Genomic DNA, 18,122 nt, shown 5'->3' with positions numbered 1-18,122 from the left:
CTTTGCAAGAGAGACACTGAGGAACGATCAAAGCATTTGAGAAAGGCAGAGATCGATGGGGGCTTTTGAAGCTAAGGAGAGAGGAGGAAAGGCAAACAGATTTTGGAGGGAAGCTGCAAAAGGCAGCTAACTGAAAAACCAGCCTTTGATATTGAGGTAGGAGGCATGGGAACTGACTAATTCCTGAGGCAGAAATAAAGGAGGTTGTAGACTGGAGAATATTCTGCAGATTCCACAAGGGCAGGTGGTGATAGCAGGCAGGGACCCTGTGTAGTAATGGACTGCTCGAGGGGAGTAGGCCGATGGGCTCAGCATTCGAGGGATGGACTCTTGAAGAGATGCTGAGGGTTTCAGCAGTGCAGGAGGTGAGATAAGGGCAAGTCTCTGGAGTCAGAAAAAGGCAAGTCTTGGCAACTGACTGTATATAGAGGTCCATTGTTTCAGCATGTTCTTGCCCCACTGAATTTATTTCTTCCTATCTTGACTCTATCTTTTCTCCCCTGGTCCAGTCTCTTCCCACCTACATCTATGACTCTTCTGACGCCCTACATCATTTCGGCAGTTTCCAGTTTCCTGGCCCTAACCGCCTCCTCTTCACTTGGACATCCAATCTCTCTACACCTCCATCTCCCACCAGGATGGTCTGAGGGATTTCAGATTCTTCCTTGCACAGAGGCCCAACCAGTCCCCATCCACCACCACCCTCCTCCACCTGGCTGAACTTGTTCTCACATTGAACAACTTCTCCTTCAACTCCACTCACTTCCTTCAAATAAAAGGTGCTGCTATGGGTACCCGCATGGGTCCTGGTTATGCCTGTCTTTTTGTGGGATATGTCGAACATTCCTTGTTCCAGTCCTACTCAGGCCCCCTCACCCAACTCTTTTTCTGGTACATTGATGACTGTATCGGTGCCGTTTCCTGCTCTCGCCCCGAACTGGAAAACTTTATCAACTTTGTTTCCGATTTCCATCCTTCTCTCAACTTCGCATGGTCCATCTCCAACACGGCCCTTCCCTTCCTCAACTTCTCTGTCTCCATATCTGGGGATAGACTGTCTGCTAATATTCATTATAAGCCCACCAACTCCCATGGCTACCTTGACTCCACTTCCTCACACCCTGCCTCCTGTAAGGACTCCATTCCATTCTCCTAATTTCTCTGTCTCTGATGCTGCAACCTTCCACAACAGCACTTCTGATATGTCTTCCTTTTTCCTCAACTGAGGATTCCCCCCCCACTGTGGTTAACTGGGCCCTCAACCATGCCCGACCCATTTCCCAAACTTCTGCCTTCACCCTCTTCCAGAACTCCCCTTGTCCTCACTTTCCACCCCACCAGCCTACACATCGAAAGGATCATCCTTCACCATTTACGCCATCTCCAGCATGATGTCAACACCAAACGCATCTTTCCCTCCTCTGTCAGCATTCTGAAGGGATCGTTCCCTCCATGACACCCTCGTCCACTCCTCCATTACCCCTGACACCTCGTCCCCTTCCCACGGCACCTTCCCCTGCAATCGCAGGAAGTGTGACACCTGCCCTTTTACCTCCTCTCTCCTCACCATCCAAGGCCCCAAACTCTCCTTTCAGGTGAAGCAGGGATTTACTTGTACTTTATTTTTTAGAGATACAGCACTGAAACAGGCCCTTCAGCCCACCGAGTCTGTGCCGACCATCAACCACCCATTTATACTGATTTTACATTAATCCCATATTCCTACCACATCCCCACAATTCCCCTACCACCTACCTGTACTAGCGGCAATTTATAATGGCCAATTTACCTAACAACCTGCAAGTCTTTGGCTGTGGGAGGAAACCGGAGCACCCGGCGAAAACCCACGCAGTCACAGGGAGAACTTGCAAACTCCGCACAGGCAGTACCCAGAATTGAACCCGGGTCGCTGGAGCTGTGAGGCTGCGGTGCTAACCACTGCGCCACTGTGCTGCCTACTTCTTTCAATGTAGTATACTGTATTCGCTGCTCACAATGCGGTCTCCTCTACATTGGGAAGAGCAAATGCAGATTGGGTAACTGCTTTTCGGAACACCTTCACTCAGTCCGAAAGCATGACCCCTGGCCATTTCAATTCAGCACCCTGCTCTCATGCCCACATTTCTGCCCTTGGTCTGTTGCAGTGTTCCAGTGAACATCAATGCAAGCTCAAGGAACAGCACATCATTTTCCCGATTAGACACTCTACAACCTTCCGAACTGAACATTGAGTTCAATAATTTCAGAGCATGACTGGCCTTTTTTTATTATTATTATATTTTTTAACCACGTGCCTGCCTTAAACTTGTTTTTTCATGTTTGTGCTTTTGGACAGAGATGTCTATTATTTTGTCATTAACACTCTGGACTAATGCTTTGTCTTTCACCATACCCTTTGCCTTTGACCTATGACATTTTTGTTATTTAATCTCTCCTGCCATCTGCCCTATCACACACCTTCTCTTTTGCTCTCTTTCCCCTCCTTCACATGCTTAAAACCTACTACATTTCTAACCTTTGCCAGTTCTGTCTTAAGGTCACTGACCCGAAACGTTAACTCTGCTTCTCTCTCCACAGATGCTGCCAGACCTGTTGAGTATTTCCAGCATTTTCTGTTTATATGGAGATAGAATGTTTGGCTTGGGTACAAAGAGAAGGCTGAAGTTGCACATCCACTCGACACACCATGCATATTATAACAAATTACATAGCATTTAAAGCACAGAAACAGCCTATTCACCCCAACTGGTCTATGCTGCTGTTTGTGCTCCAAAGAACCTTCTCCCACCCCATCCCATCACACCTGATCAACATATCCTTCTACTCCTTTCTCCTAAAAGGCATCTATACTATTCACCTCAACTACTCCATGTGGTAGTGAGTTCCACATTCCAACCACTCTCTGGGTAAAGAAGTTTCTCCTGAATTCCTTATTAGATGTATCAGCGGCTATTTTATTCTTAGGGCCCTAGTTTTGGACTTTACCTGCAAGAGGAAACATTTTCTCGACGTCTATCCTATCAAACATTTTCATAATTTTAACAGCCTCTGTTAGTTCATCTCTCAGCCGTCTCTTTTCTGGAGAAAAGAGCCCAACCGGTTCAATCTTTCCTGATAATTATAACTGCATAGTCTGGTATCATCATCCTTATTGATCATTTTGCACCTTCACCAGTGTCTCTATATCATTATGGTAATATGGAGACTAGAACTGAGCACAGTTTTCAAAGTGTGGTCCAACCAAGGTTTTATATAAGTTGAACAAACACTGCTCTGCTTTTCAATTCTGTTCCTCGAAAAATGAACACCAGTGGTTAGTTTGCAATTCTTTATGGTCTTGGTAACCTGTGTCACTACTTTTATTGATTTGTGTATCTGTACCCCTAGATTACTTCTCAAACCCATTCAGAATTTTATTATCTAAGCAATATGTGACCTTCTTATTCTTCCTACCAAAAGGCACCACTTCATTAATTTCCCATTTACACAACCATTCTGCAAGTTTATTAATGTCTTAAACAAATAAACATTACAGGGGATTAAATGGGGCTGTGAAGGCCAAACAGTTAAGATTTAGAACTAACAAGACAAACTTAAACAAAGTCTCGGGGCGTACAATTCAGACTTACAATCTGTCGTCGCTTTGGTTTCTTTCGAAGCCGCATGAATTCCTTGTGCTGTCGGGACACAAAGTTGACGGCTGCATATTCAAGTAATGCAGCAAAAACATACAGGAGGCAGACGGCCATCCAAATGTCGATAGCTTTAACATAAGAGACCTGTCAGGACATGGACTGTCATTACTCCAAGCTCAAAACAGTTGAAAGAGAAAGCACTTAATAGACAAACCAAAGAGGAACAGGAGGTGTTGGGTGCAGCATTGCCAGGGACATGTTCAAAGGTTTTAGGGTGATTTATGAATGAGTATTTCATCTGGATTTGGAGTGAATTCATTTCTTTCAGTTACTTTCATTGAATATTTTCCTTAATGAAGGAGTCAATTCTTCCCAGTTTACAATCCCACAGATCACCCAGCACCTCATGTACCCTGACCCAGTGACCATTCTGTATGTGTCAGTTAAGACAGGGTGGCTCATTGTGCCTATCACCCCTGAGCCCAGTCTTCACATACCTGCAACTTGCAGGAACTTGGAGTAGGAACACTGGCTAATTTTCATCCTTTCCTAACCCTAGGGCAACAAGGCCAATCATGAAGTCCTCCCTCATCGACTTTGAGACTGAACTTGGAACAAGAGCTGGTGTCCACTGAATCATCTTCCTAGTTGTAATGGCAGGCCATCACACTCAACAGTGGATGTACCCATTGGCATTTGTGAAGAGGGAAGAGTGAACAGCTATACAAGTGGTCTCTGAGCATACTTGCTATATCTCAGCGGGTGAGAATCAGGTGCTCATGAGTGAATGAACAGGTCTTTCCATCACATTTTAGGCAACATTACGATGGCAAAGCAAGTTTCTGACCAAATTCCCCAGGGCAATTTATAAGAGCTTTATTTAAGGAAATACAGATTCAGGTTCAGCTGCCACTTAAGCAGCTAGCCTTACAGAGTTGTGCAGAAACAAATACTCTCAATTAATGATAACATAATTTTCAAGTTCTCATACTTTGCAAAAGTGATGGAGTGGGCACCGCCTTTGTGATGTGTGTGCGGGAATTAAATTCACTTCAATTAACCTTCTCTAACCAGACTAGACATAGTCCCGAACAGAGCAGAACATGAATTTTCATAGGATAGAGAGCAGAAGGGAAGGAAACTTGTCAAGGATTGGGCAACATCAGTGGTAAGGGAGGTGATGAGGAAGGGGTCTAAAGAAGGGCACTCAGGGTGACCCAAAACCCAAGACTTCTGGCATAAATCACATCCCGTCTCTCGCCAACACCTAAACTTCAGCATGCTGACCACGGGACCCTGCAGGATATCTCCACACCCACATCAAATAAACAGCTCTAAAGGAAAGAGACAGGAAAATTACAGGGAAAGGAGTCACAAAAGAACATGAAGGTATTAAACGTTAAAATGACGGGAGGGTGGCAGTGACAACATCATAGAAATTATAGAATCATAAACCACTGAAAATCTTCACTAGGGCTGAAACTGAGATTTGTTTGAAAATGGATATTTTTAGATTATTTTAACATAGATATCCTTCCACAATGTCCCATCAAACACTCCCAGGGCAGGTACAGCACTGGGATTGGCTGGGCACTTCCTGCCAGCAATCAGGGGGAGCAGCTGCACCTGTGCTGCAGCAACTGCAGTGTGGAGAGTGGAGACTGCAGCAACTGGAGAGAGGAGACTGGAGAAAGGTGAATACAGAGTGGAGAGAAACCATCAAGGAAGGCTGCAATTGTTTTGGAGAGGTGGGTGTCAGGGCACCTGAAGAACTCTTAAGTTTGAACTGTTTGGGGGAGGGAGAAGAGGCCTGAAGACTCAGGGGTGGGGCAGCCAAATCCAGTAGGGGGCCCTGTATTTGTATTGGTGCTTGCACACAGGGAGCTCCCTCCCCACCCCAACTGCCTGCTCGGGACAGCTGGAGTTGCCCGGGTGAAGACTGTCTTGTTAAAATCAGAAGAGGAGAGTACCGGGCGGCTCCAGCCGTCCCGGGCGAAGAAGCCTCCCCCAACTGGAAGACAACAAACAGTTTTGGACTAATTTTGATAAAGGTGCTCCAACTGGCATTTGGATCAAACATCCTTTTCAGCCTTTCTCTCCCTTCCTCCACTCAGTTGCCTCAGTCACCTATCCTCCCCTTTTCCTTTGCAATCCTACCCCATCCTCCTCTACTCCCACTCCACTTTGTTTAAAGTTTGCTTTTTTAAAAATTGTGTAAATTTGTTTTGTTTCTTGGGGGTGGACGTGGCTCTTAAACCACATGGCAAGCCCTCCTTCGCCGGTGGCGGGGCCTTCCCGTTCATATGCTGCTGCGGCTGCTGCAGCTGCACCTGTTGCCCCGTCACCGTTTGCTTTATTAACATTGAAGCATGGGGTCAAGAGCTAAGTCCACCCAAACATGACTATAGAGGCATGTGTGAAAGCAATGGCCGAGGTTGTCAGCTCTTCGGCCATTGTTGCAGCCTCTAAAATGTACGGGAAGGCAGTGTTTTTCCTGAAGACCGAGCGGGCGGTGTCCCTGGCTCTGAGCAAGGGGCTCACCGTGGGCGGGACCTTTCTGCCAGTGGATCCCCTGGAGGCCACTGCGCAAAGGCTCATTCTATCCAATGTCCCGCCCTTCATTCCTGGTGAGCTCCTCCTTCCCCACCTGCACCATCTGGGGGAGGTAAAGACGGGGCTCACCCCAGTCCTGCTCGGTCTTCGGGAGAACAGCCTCCGACACGTGTACTCCTTCCGCCGCCAGTTATTCATGCAGCTGGCGTGGGAGGAGGTGACAGAGGGCCACTTTAATGTAGAGTTCCAGGGGTCGGCCTACCGCGTCTTCTGGACCTTGGACGGGGTGCGGTGCCATGTCTGTAAGGGGGTGGGGCATGTTCGTAAAAACTGCCCCAACCTCCCGGCTGCCAACTCCAACTCGGCGGCCCAGGGTGGCGACGCTGCACCTCCTCCCACCCCCCCTACACCTCCACCAGATACCATTCAGTCGGTACCGGAGGCTGTGGTTTTCACGGTCTCCGGCAGGGAGGGGGCTGACCGTCCAAGTGGAAGGAAGGCGCGGAGGGGAAAATAAACATCGAGAGGCGCGTCCCCTGGACAACGTGACAGTACCCGAGTCTGAGCTCAGCACAAAGCCCGATCTCGGGAAGTCAACTTGCCCCAGGGCTGGGCTCAGGCCCAGGGTGAATAAAAAAAAAGAGTGCGGAGGTGGAGGCCTCTGATGACATGGAGGTCTCTGAGCCTCCGCACCCAACTGGGAAAAAGAGGAGAAGGCACCCCTCCACAGAGGTAACAAGGGGCCCTGAGGCGCAGGGTCCATCTGTTGGAGGGGAGCTGTCTCCTGTTTCGGGTCCCCAGGTTTCCCCTACCGCCACCACCAAGGCGACAAAGACCAGGCAGGAACACCCTATTCCTCAGGATGGAGGGGAGGGGAAGGCCCTGGTACATGAGGCCCCTCCTGAAGGAATAAGTGGGGCCCTGCTTGTGGTGGGGGAGCCTGGGGACGCCGCCCATTCTGCCACTGCTACTGGGTCAGGTGCCCTGAGTGAAGGGGAGGGCGAGGCCCCAGAGGGTCGGCCCTCCCAGCCGGAGTCCACCACCAACCAGGAGACACCCGACCCGGTTATAACCGAGAATGCTGTCCCATTTGCTGGGCCTGTGGGTGCTGGCGGAGCGGGAGATGGCCTCCTCTCTCCGCCTCCGGTCTCGGCTCTGGCTGGATTTCCAGAGTCGGGAACTTCTGTCTCCCCTGGACCACTCATTGGCCTGGGGACGGAGGTGGAGGAGCGTCTGAACCGCTGGTGCCTACAGGCTCCAGTTTCACAATAGAACCCAGAGAGGACTCCTCCGCCATCGATCCTGGGGGTGGGATCATGACGGATGCAGGACCAGCTGGCGCGGCCGGGACGTCCGCCCCACAGTGTGTGGTGGAGGTGTCATCCGCTGGCAGTGACGACACAGAGGAGGATGGGGATTCGGTGTGGGGCACGGAGGATGATCTTGATTCCATCACCAGTGAGGTGGTGTAGTCCCTCGTGCCTCCCACCGAATCTCCTCTCATCCCCACGGCGGAACTCCGGGATTTCCTCGCGGTTTGCAGGGGCTGCCGCAATAAAGTTCAGCTGGCCCTCGACCGCTGGTTGAATCTGGCGCTGATCATCCAGTCCGTCCGTGCCTCCCTGAAGATGACGGGCAAGCACGCGGGCGTGATACTGGTTGAAAGGCGCCGTTTTAATGTGTTCCTCAATGGGTTGCTGGGGGAGTGGAAGGCCAGGTGCACTTCCACTCCCTCCTCACAGTGAGGTGTTGGTGACAGGTTTTAAGCACCTTTGACATGAAGATAACCATAGCCAGCCTCAGCATCAACGGCAGCAGGGGGTCTCACCGCAGATTTCACAATCTCTCAGTCCTCAGGGAAGGGAGATACGCGGTGAGCTTTCTGCAGGAAACCCACATCGTTCTGGGAGACGAAGCCACCTGGCTCTACATGAGTCACCTCACCCCTATTTCTAGTGGGGTGGCTATCTTGTTGGCCCCGAATTTTCAGCCAGAGATCTTGGGGGTCAAGGAGCTAGTGCCGGGCTGCTTGCTCCACCTCGCCGTTCGCCTGGGTAGCGTGCCGTTCCACTTTGTGAACGTGTACGCGCCCAGGCCCAGCGCGTTGCAAGCGCGCTTCTTTGAAGAAGTGTCCATTCTTTTGAGCTCCATCGATAGCGGCGAGTGCATCATCCTTGGGGGGGATTTTAACTGCACCCTCGAGGTGGGGGATCGCTCCGGTCCCCAGCGCGGCCAAGCGTCGGTGGAAAAGTTGAGGGGACTGATCAGCTCCCTTAACTTGGTGGACGTCTGGCGGAATCTCCATCCCGACTCCAGCGCCTTCACGTGGAGGTCTGGAGGAGGAGGGTCGCGAATCGACCGCCTCTAATTTTCGCAGGCGTACGTCTCCTGCGTCTCGGCGGCCTCCATGCGGCTGGTGCTGTGCTCGGACCACCGCCTGGTGTGGGCGGAGTTTACTCCACTCCGCACGCGGGCGGGGTCCGCGTACTGGAACTTTCACAACCGGCTGCTGGAGGACGAGCGATTTCAGGACTCGTTCTGTCGATTCTGGGCCGACTGGAGAAGGAAGCAGGGGGTTTCCCCTCCTTGAGGCTATGGTGGGATGTGGGCAAGACTCACATCCGCGTCTTCTGTCAGGAGTACGCGAAGGGGTCGACCAAGAGGCGGGAAGCCGAGATGGGGCGCCTTGAGAGGGAGGTGCTCGACTTGGAGTCCCGCCTCGGTCATGCCATCGTGGACCGGGCCCTGCGGCAGGCGTACAAAGAGAAGAAGGGCGCGCTGAGGGATCTGCAGCTCATAGGGTCCCGAGGCGCGTACGTGACGTCGCGGATCCAGATCCTGGAAGATTTGGACCGTGCCTCACCCTTCTTCTACTCGCTGGAAAAATGGTGGGGGGTCCATAAGCAGCTCGTCGAGCTGCTGGCCGACGACGGATCCTCCATCACGGATCAGGAGGGAATGGGCCTCCTGGTCCGTACTTATTACAGTGCGTTGTTCTCTCCGGATCCGTCCAGCGAGGATGTGCGCAGAGTTTTGTGGGAGGACCAGGTCAGCCCGGAGGGCGCCGATGGATTGGAGGCTCCGCTCACGTTGGCGGAGCTGACTGGTGCCCTCCACCAGCTCTCAAGGGGCAAATCCCAGGGCTGGATGGGTTGACCGTGGAGTTCCTCAGGGCATTCTGGGACGTCCTGGGGGACGATTACGCGCGGGTCCTGGGGGAAAGCCTGGCGACCGGGGAGATGCCCCTCTCGTGGCGCAGGGCGGTCATCATTCTGCTGCCGAAGAGGGGCGATCTCAGCCTGCTTAAAAACTGGCGTCCGGTCTCCCTCCTCAGCACGGATTCTAAGATCTTTGCCCGGGCTATGTCTACCCGCCTGGGCTCCGTGCTGGCCCACATGATCCACCTCGACCAGTCCTACACGGTCCCGGGCCTGTCCATCCAGGACAACATCCACCTGGTCCGGGACCTGGTCCATCTTTCCCAGAGGACTGGTCAGTTGGTCGCCTTTCTCTCTCTCGATCAGGAGAAGGCGTTCGACAGGGTGGATCACGAATACCTTTTCGGGACTCTGCGCGCTTTCGGACTCGGGCCGCATTTCGTGGCCAGGGTCCGACTTTTATACGCTGGCGCAGAGTGTCTAGTCAAAGTTAACGGGTCGTTGACGGCGCCCCTTCGCTTTGGGAGAGGAGTGCGTCAAGGATGCCCCATGTCCGGCCAATTGTATACCATCTGCGTGGAGCCCTTCCTGTGCCTGCTTCGCAGGAGGTTGACGGGATTGGCTCTGCGCGAGCCGACCATGCGGGTTGTCCTCTCGGCTTACGCCGACGACGTGCTCCTCGCGGTCACAGATCCCATTGACTTGCGGAGGATGCGCGACTGCCAGCAGACCTTTTCTGCCGCGTCCTCCGCGAGGATCAATTGGGAGAAATGTTCCGGACTCCTGGTGAGTCAGTGGCAGGTGGACTCCCTGCCGGAGGAGATGACACCTTTTGCGTGGAGCACCACGCACCTCCCCTATCTGGGAGTCCACCTTAGCCCCGCTGAGGAAGCCTGGCCGGCAAACTGGCAGGAGTTGGAGGCGAAAGTCACCGCTCAGCTGGGGCGCTGGACAGGACTGCTCCGAGTGCTTTCCTACGGGGGCCGAACGCTGGTCATAAACCAACTGGTGGCCTCCATGCTGTGTTACCGGTTGGTCACTTTGGCCCCGCCCCCTGTATTTGCCAACAAGATCCAGAAGAAACTCATCGATTTCTTCTGGGGCAAGAGGAAACACTGGGTCTCTGCTGCGGTCCTGAGTTTCCCGATTGAGGAGGGCGGCCAGTCGCTGGTGTGCGTCCGCACCCAGGCTGCGACTCTCCGCCTTCGGACCCTGCAGAGATACCTGTACGTCGAGCGTCCTCCCAGATGGTGTGCGCTGGCGACGTATTTTTTCCGCCAGTGTCACTGCCTTCAAGACGACACGCAGCTCCCGGTGGAGTCCTTTAGCCGCGCCTCTCTGAGGGAGTTGCCTGTCTTTTCCCAGGATCTATTCCGAGTCTGGAACATGGTCGCCTCCAGTCAGGGCGCTCCCCCGCCGGCGGAGGAGAGCGCCTCGGCTGTCTGGGCGGCTGACTCCGGGGACGATCCGGCGGGCGGAGGAGGAGCCGAAACCCCCGGGACGCCCCTCACTGCGGGTGGTGAGGGGGCTCGGGAGTGCGGAGCGATCCTGGCCGAGCTGACCCTCGCTCGGCCGGAACTGTTCATCGGATCCAGGCCCCGAAACCCTCCTCGGGTGCCAGTCCTGCACAACCCGAGCCGCCTCTCGGAATTGCCCTCCGTGCCATTCCAATCGGCGCGGAGGGGTTTCCTGTACGGGCTGCTCCTGCACACTCTCCACTTCCTCGCCCTCGTCAGCTGGCTGGACCCGCCCTGGTGGTTCGCGTTGCCATCTGGCGGCGAGGGGAAACCCCGATGGAGGTCTCTCCACGCGGGAGTCTTCCCCCTTTACATCGGGGACCTGGGGTGGAGGGTGCTGCACAGAGCAGTCCCGTGCAATAGGCTTTTAAGTAGGTTCACGGACTCCCAGGCTGCCTGTACTTTCTGCGGCCTGGATGAGTCCGTGTTCCACGTTTATACGGAGTGTGCGAGGTTGCAGCCCCTCTTTGAGTATCTGAAGGGGCTGCTCCTCAAATTCTGGCTGCACTTCAGTCCCACGCTCCTGACCTTTGGGCACCCGGTGCGGAGGGGCTTGGGCCGGGAGGAGGATCTCCTCGTCGGTCTGCTCCTGGGCCTGGCCAAGGTGGCAATTCACAGGTCCAGGTTGCGGGCCGTCGGGGGGTCCGTCCTCCCCGATTGCCTGCCCCTCTTCCGCGGTTACGTTCGCGCCCGGGTGTCCCTGGAGAAGGCGCATGCGGTGTCCGCCGGTACGCTTGGGGCCTTCCGCGGCCGGTGGGCACCGCAGGGACTGGAGTGCATCGTTGACGCCGAGAATGGCATTTTAATTTGAGTTTTTTGTTGATTTATCTGGTTTTAATAAAGTTATTTTAAAACTGTAAATATGTATATAGATGGGGCCTGAGGAATAAAGGCCCCCTCGATGTGAAAAATATAAAAGGGGCCTGGGGTATAAAGGCCAAAAAAAAAAAAATGGGGGTTAGATACAGAGTAAAGCTTCCTCTGCACTGTCCCATCAACTACTCCCAGGACAGGTACAGCAGGGATTTGGCTGGAAAATCTGGAGCACTTTTAGTTTGCAATCAGGTGAAACAGCTGCACCTGTGCGGGCTGGTGAGAGCTGCAACTGGAAAGGAGTGATTTCCAACTTCAAGTGTGGAAATGTTTGTATTTAGTGAAGAGCAAAGATGACCTGCAAGCCATTTTGGAGAGGTGGGTGTTGGAGCACCAGAGCACTGATTTTTGTTTGGACTGCCAGGGGAGGAGGAAGATCCAGGGTTGGGGATGCCAAATTCTATAGGGAGCCCCAGTACTTGCTCTTGTGTTTTCTTCCATCCTGCACAAAGGGGGCTCCCTCCCCACCCCAACTGCATCGCTCGGAACAGCAGGAGCTGCCTGGCTGACGAAAGTCTTTGTAACAACAGCAAGAAGCGGACAGAACCGGGCGGCTCCAGCCGACCCAGATGAAGAACCCTCTCCTGACTGGACTTCAGACTCTGCAGTAAGGTGCTCCAACTATCTATGAAAGAGAAACTTCCTCGCAGCCTTTCTCTCCATTCCACCGCTCAGCCATCTAGCCTCTCCTTTTCTTTTTCCTTTCCACCCCTATCCTCCTCTACTCCCCCTCCCCCCCATCATATGGCTTAAAGTTTAAAAAAAAAATGTAATTTCCTTTGTTTGTTAGGAGTGGGCTGGCTCTTCAACCCATGGCAAGCCCCTCTTAACCCATGGCGGGGCCTTCTCACACAAATGCTGCTGGAGCTGCTGCATCTGCACCTGTTGCCCCCCGTCACCATTTGAACTGATAACATCAAATCATGGGGATGAAGAGCTACGTCCACCCCAACATGTCAATAGAGTCATGTGTAAAAGCAATGGCTGAGGTTGTCGGCCCCTTGACCATTGTTGCTGGCTCTAAAATGAATGGCAATGCTGTGTTATTCCTGAAGACCAAGTGGGCGGTGTCCCTGGCCCTGAGCAAGGGGCTCACCGTGGCTGGACCCCCTGGAGGCTACTGCGCACTGGATCATTCTATCGAATGTCCCGCCTTTCACGACTGATGAGATCCTCCTCTCCCACCTGCACGATCTCGGGGAAATAAAGACAGGGCTTGCCCAAGTCCCGCTCGGTCTTCAGGAGAACAGCTTCTGTCATGTGATACTCCTTCCGCCATCAGCTCTTTATGCAGCTGACGCGGGAGGTGGTCATGGAGCGCCAGTTTAATGTGTAGTTCCAGGGTGCGGCCTACCGTGTCTTCTGGACCTCAGACGGGGCGTGATGCCATGCCTGTAAGGGGTGGGGCATGTTCATAAGAGCTGCCCTAACCTCCGGGCCACCAATTGCACCGCAGCAGCCCAGGGTGGTGCCGTTGCACCTCCCCCTACTCCTGCAACAACCACCGCTCAGGCAGTTCTGGAGGCCGTGGTTTTCACGGCCTCCGATGGGGAGGGGGAGACCTGTCAGAGTGGAAGGAAGGAAGGCGCATAGCAAATCAAAACACCCGAAAGCACGCCCCCGGATACCAAAAAATGTCCTCAGCCTGAGTTCAGCCCTATCCCTAATCCAGGGGAGCCCACCTGCCCCGTTGCTGAGCTCGGGCCCAAGAAATCTGGGCAGGGGGCTGTGGAGGTAGAAGCAGAGACCTCTACTGAGATTGAGGTCTCTGAGCCTCTGTGCTCCTCCTAGAATAAGAGGAGGAGGCGCCCTTCCTCTGAAGAGTACCAGGAGTTACGGATCCATCTCCTGGCGAGGGTCCTCGGGCTCCCCGCACCACCAGGCTCATTAGGGCCTCTAGTCCGAAGTGGCAGACCTCTGTTCCTCAGGATGGAGTGGGGAGAGAAGCCCCTGTTAATTTAGCAACTCCCGGTGAGGATGGAGGGAGCTCGCCTGTGGTGGGGGTATCTGTGGATACCACGGGAGAAATCTCTCTTTCAGTCCTGGGTGGGGGGCGGGACCTGTGAGGGTCAACCCTCCCAGCAGCCTGATGCTGCTGCCCAGGAGGCATCTGGGCGCTGGCGGGGTGGGAGATTGATCCTGGGGGTGAGATCGTGACGGAGGTGGGACCAGCTGATGCAGCCGGAACGGCCGCCCCACAGTGCGTGGTGGGTGTGGGCCACTGATGGTGGTAACCCAGAGGAGAATGGGGACTCAGTGTGGGGCATGGAGGATGATCTGGAATCCATCCTACCGAGTCTCCTCTCATCCCTTTTGCAAAACCCCGGGACTTCCTCGCAGCATGCAGGTTTGCCACAATAAAGTTCAGCTAGCTCTCAACCAATGATCGAATTTGAGGCTGATCATCTGGTCCGTCCATTCCGCCCTCAAGAAAGGGGGTAAGGGTGCAGAAGTGAAACTGATAGTGAGGCACCGTTTCAATGTGTTCCTCTCTGGGTTGCTGGGGGAGTGGAAGGCGTGGTGCACTTCCACTCCCTCTTCACAATAAGGTATTGATGGTGGGTTTCAAAGTACATTTGACAAGATAACCATAGCCAGCCTCAACATCAGGGGCAGCAGGGGGTCTCTCCGCAGATTTCACAATCTCTCAGTCCTCAGGGAAGGGAGGTATGTGGTGAGCTTTCTGCAGGAAACCCACTCCGTTCCAGGAGACGAAGCCACCTTGCTCCTGGAGTGGCAGGGTGGGATATACATGAGTCACCTCACCCCTATTTCTAGTGGGGTAGCTATCTTGTTGGCCCCGACTTTTCAGCCAGAGATCTTGGGGGTCAAGCAGCTTGTACCGGGCTGCTTGCTCCACCTTGCTGTTTACCTTGATAGTGTGCCGCTCCACCTTGTGAACGTGTACGCGCCCAGACCTGGCGCATTACAAGTGCGCTTCTTTAAAGAAGTGTCCGCAGTCTTGAGCTCTATTGATATTGGCAAGTGCATCAACCTCAGGGGGGATTTTAACCGTACCCTCAAGGTGAGGGATCGTTCTGGTCCCCAGCGCGGTGGAGAAATTGAGGGAACTGATCAGCTCCCTCAAATTGGTGGACGTCTGCAAACTCTCCATCCTGACTCCAACGCCTTCACCTGGAGGTCTGAAAGTGGAGTGTCCTGGATCGACCGCCTCTACATTTCACAGGCATACATCTCAGCGGCCTCCATGCAGTTCGTGCCGTGCTTGGACCACCACCTGATGTGGGCGGAGTTCACTCCGCTCCGCATGCGGGCGGGATATGCGTACTAGCACTTTAACAACCAGCTGCTGGATGATGAGTGATTCCAAGACTCGTTCCGTCGATTTTCGGCTGACTGGAAAAGGAAGCAGGGGGGCTTCCCCACCTAGAGGCTATGATGGGATGTGGGCAAGACTCACATCCGTGTCTTCTGTCAGGAGTACGCGGAGGGCTCGACCAAGAGGTGGGAAGCCGAGATCAGGTGCCTGGAGAGGGAGGTGCTCGACTTGGAGTCCTGTCTCAGTCAGGCCATCAGGGACCTGGCAGGTGTACAAAGAGGAGGACGCGCTGAGGGGCCTGCAGCTCGTAGGGTCCCAGGGCTCATATGTGGAGTCACAGAACCAGATCCTGGAAGATTTGGACCACGCCTCACCCTTCTTCTACTTGCTGGAAAAATGGTGGGGATTCCATAAGCAGCTCATTGAGCTGCTGGCAGACGACAGATCCTCCGTCATGGATCCGGAGGAAATAGACCTTTTGGTCCATACCTATTATGTCATGTTCTCTCTGGATCCATCCAGCGAGGACGCGCGCAGAGATTTGTGGGAGGACATGCCGCAGGTCAGCCCGGAGGGCGCCGAGGGTTTGGATGCTCCGCTCACATTGGCGGAGCTGACCGCACCTTCCCCCAGCTCTCCAGGTTCAAATCTCCAGGGCTGGACAGGCTGACTGTGGAGTTCCTCAGGGCATTCTGGGATGTCCTGGGGGGCGATTACACGTGGGTCCTGGGGGAAAGCCTGGCGACCGGGGAGATGCCCCTCGCATGGCGCAGGGTGGTCATCTTCCTGCTGCTGAAGAGGGGCAATCTCTGCCTGTTTAAGAACTGGCATCCAGTCTCCCTCCTCAGCACAGATTATAAGATCTTTGCCCGGGCTATGTCTACCCGCCTGGGCTCCGTGCTGGTCCACACGATCCATCCCGACTAGTCCAACACAGTCCTGGGCCGATCCATCCAAGACAACATCCACCTGGTCCGGGACCTGATCCATCTTTCCCAGAGGACTGGTCTGTCGGTCGCCTTTCTCTCCGTCGATCAGGAGAAGGTGTTCGACAGGTTGGATCACGAATATGTTTTTTGGGACTCTGCACGCCTTCATACTCGGGCTGCATTCTGTGGCCTGGGCCCGACTTTTATACACCGCCACAGAGTATCTGGTCAAAGTTCATGGGTCCTTGATGGCACCCCTTCACTTCGGGAGAGGTGTATATATGGGATGCACCATGTCCGGCCAACTGTATACCAGCTGCGTGGAGCCATTCCTGTGCCTGCTTCACAGGAGGTTGACGGGTTTGGCTCTGCATGGGCTGGGCATGCGGGTCATCCTCTTGGCTTACGCTGATGACATGCTCCTCATGGTCACAGATCCCGTTGACTTGTGGAGGATGAGTCCGTGAACATACTTAAAAGTCTATTGTATGGGACTGCCCTGTGCAGCACCCTCCACACCCGGTCCCCGATGTAAAGGGGGAGGACTCCCACCTACAGAGACCTCCACCGGGATTTCCCCTTGCCGCCAGATGGACTGACACGGTGTGTCCGGGTGGCAGACGAGGGTGAGGAAGTGGAGAGTGTGCAGGAGCAGCCCGTACAGGAAACCCATCCGCGCCGTGCGGAATGGCATGGAGGGCATTTCCGAGAGGTGGCTCAGATTGTGCGTGACCGGCTCCCGAGGAGGGTTTCAGGGCGTGGATCCGAAAAGCAGACTCAGGCAGATTTTTTCTGCTGTGTCCTCTGCGAGAATCAATTGGGAGAAATGTTCCAGTCTCCTGGTGGGTCAGTGGCAGATGGACACCCTGCCGGAGGAGCTAGCACCTTTTGCGTGGAGCACCATGCACCTCCTCTATCTGGGAATCCACCTGAGTTCGCTGAGGAAGCCTGGCCGGCAAACTGGCAGGAGCTGGAGGTGAAAGTCACCACTTGTCTAGGGTGCTGGACAGGACTGCTCCGAGTGCTTTCCTACAGGGGTCATAAACCAACTGGTGGCCTCGATGCTGTGGTACCAGTTGGTCACTTTGGTCTCACCCCCTGTCTTTGCCACCAAGATCCAGAAGAAGGTTGTCGATTTCTTCTGGGAGAAAAGGAAACACTGGGTCTCTGCTGCGATCCTGAGTCTCCCGATTGAGGAGGGCGGTCAGTCGCTGAGTGTGCGTTCATACCCAGGCTGCGACTCTCCATCTTTGGACCCTGCAAAGATACCTGTAAGTCGAGCGTCCTGTCAGATGGTGTACACTGGCAATATATTTTTCCCACCGGGGCACTGCCTTCAAGACGACACACAGCTCCCCGCGGCAAATGTTAGCTGCGCCTCTCTGAGGGAGTTGCCTGTCTTTTACCTATTCAGAGTCTGGAACATGGTCACCTCCAGTCAGGGCACTCCCCTGCTGGCAGAGGAGAGGGCTTTTGCTGTCTGAGCGGCTGAATCTGGGGACAGACCGACAGGTGGAGGATAAGCCGAAGCCTTTGGGACGCACCTCACTGTGGGTGACGAGGGGGCTCGGGAGTGCGGAGGCGCCTGACCGAGCTGACCCTCACTCAGCCGCAACTGCTCATCAGACACAGTCCCTGAAATCCTCCTCAGGAGCCGGTCCAGCACAACCTGAGCCGCCTCTCGGAAATGTCGTCTGTGCTATTCCACACCATACGGAGAGGTTTCCTGTATAGGCTGCTCCTGCACACTCACCACTTCCTCTCCCTCGTCTGCTGTTCAGACATGCCGTGGGAGTAGTTTATGTGCCCCCTAACTGTAGCTTCACTGTAGGACAAAGTATAAATCAGGAATTAATAGGGGCTTGTAAGAAAGGTACTGCAATAATCATGGTCAATTTTAATCTTCATATAGATGGGAAAAATCAAATTGGCAAAGGTAGCCTTGAGCATGAGTGTATTCAGGACAGCTCCTTAGAACAAGACATTGTTAATGTGTATTGAGACAAGATTAATTCATGATCTCATAGTAAAGGACCCTCTTATGAAGAGTGATCATAACATGGTAGAATTTCACATTCAGTTTACAGGTGAGAAACTGGGGTCCAAAACTAGTGTCTTAAACTTAAATATGAGCAATTACAAAGGTATCAAGACAGAGTTGGCTAAAGTGGGCAGGG

The 18,122-nt window shown here is 53.8% G+C and overlaps 1 protein-coding gene across 1 annotated transcript in view; it reads right to left on the bottom strand.

The window, feature by feature from the left end:
• LOC137377450 (glycine receptor subunit alpha-4-like) overlaps window positions 1-18,122 on the bottom strand; it is a 96,489-nt gene that overhangs the window by 4,897 nt on the left and 73,470 nt on the right. Inside the window, exon 11 of the mRNA XM_068047029.1 lies at window positions 3,630-3,779. Coding sequence (XP_067903130.1) covers window positions 3,630-3,779 — 150 coding nt within the window. The remainder of the gene's footprint in view (window positions 1-3,629; window positions 3,780-18,122) is intronic.

This window comes from Heterodontus francisci, chromosome 15 (genome assembly GCF_036365525.1).
Source record: "Heterodontus francisci isolate sHetFra1 chromosome 15, sHetFra1.hap1, whole genome shotgun sequence".
NCBI lineage: Eukaryota > Metazoa > Chordata > Chondrichthyes > Heterodontiformes > Heterodontidae > Heterodontus > Heterodontus francisci.
The sequence above is the reverse complement of the archived record's forward strand: the minus strand, read 5'-3'. Positions and strand labels throughout refer to the sequence as shown.